Source organism: Nannospalax galili, unplaced genomic scaffold (genome assembly GCF_000622305.1).
Source record: "Nannospalax galili isolate Female #2095 unplaced genomic scaffold, S.galili_v1.0 scaffold960, whole genome shotgun sequence".
NCBI classification, from domain to species: domain Eukaryota; kingdom Metazoa; phylum Chordata; class Mammalia; order Rodentia; family Spalacidae; genus Nannospalax; species Nannospalax galili.
The window spans coordinates 2,978,612-2,989,452 of NW_008348313.1; the positions used below are offsets into that span (position 1 = coordinate 2,978,612).

The following is a 10,841-nucleotide window of genomic DNA, read 5'->3' on the forward strand; positions in this document are numbered from 1 at the left end:
GGTTCTCATGCTTCTAAGGCTTAACTTTACCAACTAAGCATGATATCTTCCCAGCCCTATTTAAGTCAGTTAGAAACTATTACTTTCCATGTAAACCAAGACTATTTTGGTGAGGGATATGTATGAGGAACTGATTTTGTGGTAAATGCTTTCATCGACCATGTGTCTGTAGAAACAGTGCCTGTGTGACTGCTTGAGTCCACTGAGATGGCATGATTTTGAAGGACTTTGTATTCACAACACACACAAGGTGTCTTCCTGGTATGACTTGGATGATGCATGCAGAGTTGTGATAGACTTCCCAAAGTCGTAGTAGTGCTAATAGGTGTGACTTCAACGATACAGCAGTTGAAACGTATCACAGAAAGAATCCCGCAGTTACTTTTCTAAATTTTCTTTCCACTGTGAATTTATTGAGATGTCAACTGTGAATTCTGCAGGAAGCCGTTCTCCCATTTTTGATAGACAAACGCTCTCTACTGTGAATTTTACAATGTCTGTAGAAGGAAGGGTTGCTACTGAAGGCCTTCCCACATTCGTGGCATATATACGGCTTCTCTCCTGTGTGAATTCGCTGATGCGCTCTGAGATTGGCTTTAGAAGACAGGTCTCTTCCACAGTCACTACATGTGTAAGGCTTCTTCCCAGCATGAATTTTCTGATGTGTGATGAAGACTGACCTGAGACGGAAGCTCTTCCCACACTCGCAACACACGTACGGTTTCTTACCAGTGTGAATTCGATGATGCACCTTCAGGTTGGATGCTGTCCTGAAGGATTTCCCACAGTCACAACATTTATGTGGCCTCTCAGTAGTGTGAGTTTTCTGATGCTTCTGCAGATGAGAGGTGGTTGTGAAGGATTTCCCACAGTCACAGCATTTGTGAGGCCTCTCAGTAGTGTGAGTTTGCTGATGGCTCTGAAGGTAAGAGTTGCTTCTGAATGATTTCCCACATTCGGTGCACTTGTATGGTCTCTCACCAGTGTGAATTCGCTGATGCACATCTAGGTGGGATTTGAGACCGTATGATTTGCCACAGTCATGGCATTTGTAAGGCTTCTCTGCCTTGTGAAATCGACGATGCTTCTCCAGATCTGAAGCATAAAGAAACAATTTTCCACAGTCCCCGCATGGGTAACACTTCTCCCCAGTATGCATTCTCTGATGTGTGGCGAGGACTGATTTTTGGCTGAAGGCCATCCCACAGTCAGAACACACAAAAGATCTCCCGTCAGTATGAATTCGATGATGAATCTTCAGTAGGGATATTTTCCTAAATAGTTTCCCACAGTCAAAGCATTTGTAAGATCCCTCACTGCTGTGAATACGATTGTGTGCAAGCAGGTTGGATTTAATACTGAAAAACTTTCCACAGTCAGGGCATTTGTAAGGCTTCTCCCCTGTGTGTAATCGGGCATGCTTCCTCAGATCTGATGAAGAAACGAACTTTTTCCCACAGTCACTGCATGTGTAAGGCTTTTCTCCAGTGTGAATTCTCTGATGTACAGTGAGGACCGAGTTTTCACTGAAGGCCTTCCCACAGTCAGAACACACATACGGTTTCTCGCCTGTATGTATTCGAATATGCACCTTTAGTTTGTATGTTCCACTGAATGATTTCCCACAGATGTGGCATTCATAAGGCTTCTCACCGGTGTGAATTTCATGGTGCACCTGCAGGTTGGATGTACCCCTAAGTGATTTCTTATGGTCAGGACATTCATAAGGTCTCTTTCTTTTGGGAGTTCCTGGATGGGAGGTCAACTCAGACTTCTGAAGGATGGGTTTCCCAGATGTGCAACGGGTAAAGGGCTTTGTAGTGTTAGTTATCTGCTGTTGAGGTAAAGCAGAACTTCTAGTGATGAGCTTCCTGTATCTGTTATATTTAACTGGCTTGTCCCGACAGTTAATTTCATGCTCTGTGAGTGGTTGCTTAAGACAGAGAACTTCTCCAGACTGAGTGTCATTACATGACTCCTCTCCTTGATGAGGAACTGTACACATTGCATCTGAAGAGCTTTGTGTGAAGAGCTGCTGAGAACCCACAATGCCATCAACCTGACGGGTGGCACCGCTTTGATTATCAGCATTTGTTTCAAGGTTAGGCTTCACACTTTTTGCTGATGAGGAACATCTCTGATGTCCCTTTTGTACAGAAATGTCGTGGGATCCCAAAGGAATCGACTGCCCAGTCTCTGTGCTCAGTTTTTTCTTGTTTCCAGGACTCAAGGGTGGGATCGGGCTTTGCTGATCTCTCTTTGAAGGGTCAGCATTCTGCCACAGTTTTTCTAAAACAGAACTATATGAGCCATGCCTTGTGATTTCTCTTGAGAAATCATTTGGAAATGAAGCATTCACAGAAATTTGTTGATGTGGCGTCTCAATCTCCAGTTCCCCTGCAGAGAAGAGAAAGAGACGAAGAAGGAAAAGACACAGTGAGCAGGATGGAGGAGGAATCACACAGAGCTGACGCTGAACACAGAGAAATGGGAGTCAGGTAGTAATGCTGCTGACGGTGACGGCGAGCAGCACACAGCACAGCCCTTCTTGTGTGTCTTGTGTTCATGTACACAGCACCCATTTGTGCTCGGAAGTTGGTATGCAGTGGACACATGAACACAAGATAACCCACAGCAGATGAGATCTACTCTCCTCATTTCATGAGAGGAACTGGAATCACAGAATGTGTCAGTCAGTGGCTGAGATCACTTAGCTAATTTGTGGGGGAATATCTGGTTTAGACACAGACAATCTGTTCAGCTTATACAAGAGATGGAGTAGGTAGGGGTAGAAGCAGACAAAGTGCTTTGGGCACTGCGAGTGGACAGCCGGGGTCTGAGGAAGGGACTAAGAGGGCTTCGTTAGCTCTGGAGAAACGTGTGTTCGTGCCCTTTGCCTCCCTTCTCATTTACTTTGTTATGTTTGTCACTTTTCCTCCTGTGTTAGGGTCAGAGCAGAGCCTCACCCAGGCTAAGCGAGTTTTCCTTCTTGAGCCATATACCTACACTCGGCAAATTGTCCTTCTTTACTATAAAAACAATGTAACATCTACTGTGTGTGTGAGAGTGAGAGAATGAGAGAGAGAGAGAGAGAGAGAGACAGACAGACACATGCCATGGTTTGTGTATGGAGGTCATAGGGTTTTCTGGTTCTATGTGGGCTCCGTGCATCAAATTCAGGCCATCGGGCTTGGTGGTACAATGTAACCATGGAAGTATCCAAAAGGAATGAAGCTTCAGGATGAAAGAAAGAGAGATGTCATGACAGATTTCCGATATTCCATCATGCTTGGCAAAGAGAAACAGGGAAAGGAGGTCGGTCCTAGATCCCTAGCTGTGCTCACCCACTGACAAGAGGTGGCTGTAGATCTCCAGCATCACGTCCTGGTACAGGCGTCTCTGGGCAGGGTCCAAGTGCCGCCACTCCTTCTGGGTGAAATCCACAGTCACATCCTCAATTGACACCAATCTCTGTAACAACACACCCACTTCACTGTGAGTTAACATTGACAAATAGGCTGTTACACATGGGGATGCGTTTTTAGTGATTTTCTCCCAGGGACACATCATTAGGCTTTCCCCAATATACCTATTTCATTTTGTACTTTGGGTCATAAAAAACAATGTAAAAAATAACCAGGCACCTATTTAATACTGTCCTCCCCTTCCCGGGGGGCCAGAAGTGGATCCTCTTTGGTTTTCTAACAAAATCACGCATCAGGAAAGCTTGTTAAGCACCTGTGTGTAGCTGTGCTGGGTTGCCGGTGATCGACAACATACCAGCTTCTACTCATAGAATTTCAGAAACTTGTACAATAGCAGACACAAAGACCTATATAAAGGCATTAAAAAAAAAAAGAACATTTTGGAAATCTATATGACTCAAATGGCTGGGAAGGGTGGGCATGCTACTCAGTCACAAGTTGAAAGGGAAAGGTGGAGAAAAGAATTCAAAAGAAGAAGGAGTGGTAAGTTTATCCACAACTTAAGGGAGTGCCGGAGAGCTCTGTGTAAGGGGAGATGTTGGGTTTGGGGGTGCAGAATACAGAAACAACAGGAGAGAAAGCAGAGCCCATACCTACCCTCACAACAAGACTGAGTTTACTGAAGCACCTCAGAGAGGGACAGAAGCCTTCTTGAGTGCTGGAAGCCACTGCTGCCCTGGGAAGGGGCCCTTGGGGCTTATGTAGGATAAAGCGGTGGCTATGTGCAGATCGGCAGCTCCTTTCAGAAGTTTATGGCCTCCTTGTGGCCCCCCTTCTTTCTGGCACCATCTTCTCAGGTTTATTTTAAGAGACAGAGGGTTTATGATTCCTTCTTGGGACCATTTGCTCAAGGAGACAGGTTGTTTTAACAAACAGTCCTCCTAGGAGGGAGGGATGTGGCTGATTGATAAAGCTAGCTTTCTGCAACTGGGGCATTTGATCAGGAGAGGTGGCATTTGAAATGTCTAGAAAGTGGTTGTCATCAAGTCCCAAGGAGATGGACTGGGGTGGGTCTGACAGTGCAAAGGGCATGAGTCTATAAATTCTGCCTGATTAATGGATCATCACAAACACATTTAAATTTGAAGATTTTCAAATTTAAAAAGCTCATCTTTTCTATTGGATCCAATCTGTGTTATGTTAAAGATCTGATGGAGGGAAGACCTGCATTACAGCAGGACTACAGTCGACCATGCAGCCCAAGACAGTGGCTGTGGCAGCACTTTTCCTCCTGTCCAAGAGCTCCTATATGGGGAAAAGCCACTGGGGTCGCCTCAAAGCAGGATTGGGATGACCACACCTGCACCCATTGACCAAATTCAGCAGCACAGGTGACAGATGGTCAGACATGATGAGCACCTGACAGGGTGCACGACTGCAAACATGTGACCAAGTATTCTTGTAAGAAATAAAATTGGAATTTGATCATTCTTGGGAGCAGAGCTCTCCAATGCAAACACAATGGGTGTTAAAAGGAAATCTCAAAATTTCTAGAAGTCATACTAATAAGAAACATATGGAATCAATTTAATAGTGTATTTAATTTAGTTCTGTATATTCAGATCATTATTTCAAGATACTCAGCTTTCAAGAGCCCATAGGTAGCTCTGAATTGGGAGAGTCAAAGGATCAAGAACTTGGGGACATAAGCATATGTTCAGGAAAGAAAGTTGTATTGCTGTTACCATAGAATTGAAATTTTCCCTCCTAGAGGGGGAAGAGAGGGTCCAAGCACCTCTTCCACGTGTCATATAAGCCTATGAGCTGGAAACTACTACTCATGGATGGAGACTCTGGTGACAAACTTTCTTTGCCAAACATGCTCGGGATAGGAGGGGGTATCCACAATGTACCCACACTCCTGGGGGTTTCTCCTCACCTATGCTCCCATAATTAAGCCAAAATAGTATAATCTCCTTGGTTTACAAAGGTAGACTTGGATATACCCATTTCTTTGTTTTGTCAGAACTCTATCTGGGTTGAATAGAAATAAGCTGCTCCAGGAAGTTACGTGATATTGGGATAGTCAGGAGTGCTTGGAATGTAGAGCATGGCTGCCAGGCTGGATACCTCCTAGTGAGGATGGCAGGAAACTGGCCCGTTCCATTCTAGATACACTGTCTCTTACCCAACAACCCCCAAGCAAAACTATTAAGTCCCTAATCCTGTAATCCTAACCAGGTCCCTTGTAGATCATGAGACTGGAGGAAAGGACAAAGGCCATGTAGCCTTAGAAGTCCCCCCGTCCCCCCACCTGCCTGCCCACCAAAAACCCAATCCTCGCCTCTTTGCCCACGAAACTTTCCTATATAAACCTCTGCTTCCCCGTAATAAACGAGCTGTCCACTGACAGTCTCCTGGGTGTTTTCTTCCCATCCTACTCACTGCTGCCCTCCCTCCCCTCAGTGGTCTTGCTCCTCACCCTGACCTTCTGGTGAGCAATGGTCTCCTGGCAGGACCATTCAAGACGAAAGAGCAATTGAAGCTTTCTGATCAGGGCCACTCCCTGATGTTAGCTGAAGGCTCCTAGTCCTCTGAACAGATTTTCCCCGCCCCCCACTGCCCCCTGCCTGGGTGTCAGCAAAGACCTCCTATCTATATGTCTCTCTACTGAAAAACCCGGTAACACAATGACCAGTTAAAAGCTTATACGGCAGTTGCTGGTTTTCTGAAATTTGTGGCCAGGCTTGCGCTCTGGACTAGTTAGCAATTCCCCGTGACATCCGGGCCTCAGGAACGTTCCTCCAGGACTCAGTGTTTCACCCCCCTTTCCTTTCCTGTCACAGGCAACACCCCTGGGAACCTGAGGGAGCCCCAAAATTCTAATAGCTTATTTATTTGATGGTCATGCAGGGATTTTTCAAGCACACACTGAATTTGGCTCTTAAGGGAGCAGGTAAATCCTTATCCATTTTGTTATCTTGCCTCAGGGCATTCAGGCTTAGGCTGAAGTGGATAGGTGGCTTTGGTGGAGCATTTAAAGAATTTAAGCTGGGCATGGTGGCGCACGCCTTTAATCCCGGCACTTGGGAGGCAGAAGCAGGTGGATCTTTGTGAGTTCCAGGCCAGCCTGGTCTACATAGTGAGTTCCAGGACAGCTGGGGCTATAGGGAGACCCTGTCTCAAAAAGACAAAAAAAAAAAAAAAAAAAAAAAAAAAAAAAAAAAAAAGAATTTAAGGCGGCTTATCCCATGGACAAATGGGAAAAATATTTTAAAAGCCATTTTTTTTCCCTAAACTTTTTCTCAGGCAGAAAAATTTCTCTTGAAATTTTGATCTTAGGCCCTATTGGGCACCAAACAAGCTGTGCTCAGCCCATGCGGTCCTGAGATGGCTGCTTTTCTAACTAGATCTAACCATTTTAAGTTTCAGTGTACATGGAAAGTCACAGGATGTGCCCAGACAAGACATATGCTTTCAGAGCAACAACCCAGTGCTGGATTTATGTGCTGGACATAGTGCCCTGTTCCTTTTGCTGCCTTCAGAGTGTCTTTTCCAGCATAGCTGGTATCCAGGAATGAAGATATCTGGAGAACTTTGTTTGGCATTACAGCTACAGTGGTTGGTGAGAGACAAATTCCTTTGCTTTTCTATTTGGGGCCTATATATATTTATATATGAAGGTATTTTCTCCTGTTATATCAAGTCTAACCTAACTGGGGTGCATTGTAAAAGTAAGAATGGTTGCTGTCTACATTTAATCTGTGAGGCATATGAATCCCACAGGGCTTGTATCCTGGTGGGGAATGGGATTTTTCAGACTAAGGAAGTAATGCCAGATCTCCACAATGGGAGTTTAAACTTTAACATTGTTTGGGCCTGTTTCTAAAGGGAATTACTTTGAGTTTTAACTTCTTGTATGGTATATTTACTGGTTTTGAAAGATGACTTTTAAGTTTTTATATTGCTTAAAATATTTACAGATTTAAAAAAAATTATTTAAAAAAATTTTTTTTTAAATTATTTTTTTAAACGCCCAAGGCTGGGCATGGTGGCGCACACCTTTAATCCCAGCACTTGGGAGGCAGAGGCAGGTGTATCTCTGTGAGTTCAAGGCCAGCCTGGTCTACATAAGTGAGTTCCAGGCCAGCTGGGGCTACAGGGAGACCCTGTCTCAAAAAGACAAAAAAAAAATTATTTTTAGGTTTTGATATTGTTTACATGACATCTTTACCTAATAGTTTTAAAGAAATTATTTGACTTTAGACACCTTTTATATGGTATATTTGCTGATTTCTAAAAATGACTTTTAAATTCTGTTTTGCCAAAAATATTTGTCAGTTTCTAAAGGAAACTTAAAGTTTTTCTAGCCATATGCCTTCAAGACTATCCAAGTACAAAGGGAGCTGACACATTGTGATGGCTAGACCTGGGAAGCTCATAGGAATTCACTGTACTCCAGGGCCAAACCTCACAAAAGGCAAGCTGCTACCAGCACATAGTTAAAACAATGGGTGGTAAAAAGGGATAGTCTACTTGGGTCGGAGGCTTAAGATTTGGCCTCCACTGGTCTTAATCCCTCCCCTTTCTACATTGTGATTCCAAGCCTACTTTTCTCTGAAATAGAGTATTTCCCTCTCTGATGCTCAGTTGCTCTATGCTTGCTTTTGTTCCTGCCCCATCGTTCCCTGGGTACTTTCTAGGTACAGTGTCAGGGACAGACTAAAGGAAAAGAGTGTTGTGATATTGTCTCTTTACAAGTTCTTTTAGGTAACATTGTTTTCTATGTTCCTTATTCCCCAGGTTATGGGTACTTAATCCAAGATTAGGTATAATAAATTATAAAATGTTTTTTCTAATCCAGACTGACAGGCCTCTTCAAAGGAATTCACCATTTGAGTTAAGTCTTGCCTTAGTTTAAAAGTAAAACATAGATAAACAATTTAAAACTTTTAGGCTAAAGAAAAACAAATGCCTTTTTGTATTAATTATATTGGTAAATTGTCACATGCTGTTTGAGCTCACTGAGATGCTGACTCTGGAGATGGGTGGCCCTTCCCACTTCAGACTCAAGTCTATTATCTCAAGATATGTTCTCCAAGACTCTTTTCCAGGTTCAGGCTGGCCCCCTGACCCTGTGACAAGAAAAAGGAGAACAACAAAACAGCCTAAGAGTAAAGGCACTGTGAAGTTAAAAACAGCTAAGGTGTAAACTAATTTCAACAGAGGGTATTACTGTTCATAGTAAAAGTAGTTAATGGGATTCTCTATTTGGTCACAATCCTGAATAAAGTTACTACCACAGACTAATGTAAATGTATAAAAAATACAAAGATAAAATTTAACTAATTAATGAAAAAACAACAAAAACATTTTTTTTAAAGTGGACAATTCACAATTGATAGAGAGGATCTCCTGCCTAAAATTCCTCAGTCAGTAACTAAAGCATGACAGTTTTCTTAAACTGATTATGCTGGAGGTTGTACACATCAATTTGATAATGTTTAACTATGTACCAGTTACTTTTTCTACCTAAAGCAAGGTTTTGGTAGAGCACTCTCTAAACTACACAAAGTAAAAAAGACTTTTAAGTGTCTTGTGTTTTCTATAAGGTTTGCCTAAAAACTTATAAAGCACAGTGTGCACATGGGTAATATTAACTTATCATATTACCTTATGTATATAATCTAGATTCCATGTTCTTTTAATAAGATGATGCTACACACTACTTTCTTAGTCAAACAACTACCACCTTCATGACTTCAGCTGTGTCCACTAACAAAAGATCATCACAATTGGACTTGTTGACTTGAGTATCCTATTCTTTAATTAAAGGAGGAGGGGTAAACAGGGTCATTGGACCCTCTCCTGAGTATCCAGCTGCTCTTCCCAGACAACTATATGTAATTTGGCCCTAATCACATATGGTCTCCTGAGTTTGGGGAGGACTAAAGTATATAATCTGGGGAAGGCTAGGAAGAGAAGGCTTGATCCATGCTTTGTAAAGACTTTCCAGTGTAAATACTCTCAGGTCACCCATGCATATCAGTAACCCCTCATTCATCTCTGTAAGTAAGCTCAATAAATTTATTGGTTCCCCCCAAAAAGGAAAACTTTAATGTAATCAAACATTGGTTTGATACTACAACCTAAAGAGGGGATAAACATTGCTTAGTACCCCCAGAAAAAAAAATTCTCATGACAGATAAAAAATTTATTTGTTAATGTTATTATGTCTCATGGTTATAAAAAAAGCAAACAACAAAAAACCCATAAAAGATGTTAAAAGGACATAAAAATGGTGACATTTTATTAAAAAGGTTTTATTTTATTTATTTATTTTTTTGGTCTTTTTGAGACAGGGTCTCCCTGTAGCCCCAGCTGTCCTGGAACTATGTAGACCAGGCTGGCCTTGAACTCACAGAGATCCGCCTGCCTCTGCCTCCTGAGTGCTGGGATTAAAGGCGTGCACCACCATGCCCAGCTAAAAAGGTTTTATTTTTAAAAATTAAAAATAAAAAAGCCTAAACAAATGATGGCAGTCTATGTAGGTTTATTAATGATCTATCAAGGATGAGACAAAGATAATATATAAATAATCTTAAAATTTCTAAGGTCATAGTTTAGTCAACTAGTTTAAGAATGTTTCATTGAAGTTTATTTAACAATGTTTGGTTTTTGCCCAAGTTTTATCTACATGGCACATGGTAATTAAAAGTACCAGATTGGTGTAACTAACCTTCTTGGGTATTTAATAGCCAGACTTTGAAGCCTATACTAATCTGGTCAGAGGGGCTTAAAGGGACAATTTTTTGTTCCTTGGCCTCCAAGGTCGACTAAATTCCAGGGTACTATGGAGCATCTCTCAGTATGTCCTTTAACTGGTGAGTCGCCTGTTCTCTTGTTCAGGGAGGCCATGGAAACCCCAAAAGATGGACTTACACCAGCCAGTGTCCAGTCTACAAAGAGGAAGGTCAACACAGAGGAAACATTTCCTCCATGCTGCCAAGCAAAGCCCAGCTCAAGCAGGACCTCTTGACTTATCTTCACGTAGATGGAACTGGTAAAAGAAAGGCCTGAGGAGCCAGGGGCTCCCCCCAAAGCCCACGTGACCCCTGAGGACCAAATCCTCATACGACCTTAAGAATAAAAATAAAATTGATTGGTTGAGCAGGATCTTTGACTTATCTTCACATAAGCGGAACTGGTAGAAGAAAGGAGCCAGGGGCTCCTCCCAAGCCCATGTGATCCCTGAGGAACAGATCCTCAAATGACCTTAAGAGTAAAAATAAATTGGTTTATTTGGGCCAACTGTATGGCCTTAAACACCCAAAAGGAAAGTATAACCAAAGATTAAAGGGGCCAATATAATTTCTTTCTTTCTTTCTTTCTTTCTTTCTTTCTTTCTTTCTTTCT

At 42.4% G+C, this 10,841-nt stretch overlaps 1 protein-coding gene across 3 annotated transcripts in view; it reads right to left on the reverse strand.

The window, feature by feature from the left end:
• Positions 1-18: 18 nt before the first annotated feature.
• The window catches only part of LOC103743728 (gastrula zinc finger protein XlCGF26.1), a 22,877-nt gene continuing 12,054 nt past the window's right edge, over positions 19-10,841 (reverse strand). For 2 of the 3 annotated variants that reach the window (XM_029569322.1, XM_008845191.2), the window contains exons 3-4: positions 3,345-3,471; positions 19-2,397 (exon numbers count right to left, since the gene is read on the reverse strand). In XM_029569322.1, the coding sequence (XP_029425182.1) occupies positions 422-2,397; positions 3,345-3,471 (2,103 nt within the window). In that variant the 3' untranslated portion in view covers positions 19-421. Of the gene's footprint in view, positions 2,398-3,344; positions 3,472-3,738; positions 3,835-10,841 lie in introns of those variants that run through there. The other variant, XM_029569323.1, reaches the window with a different exon arrangement.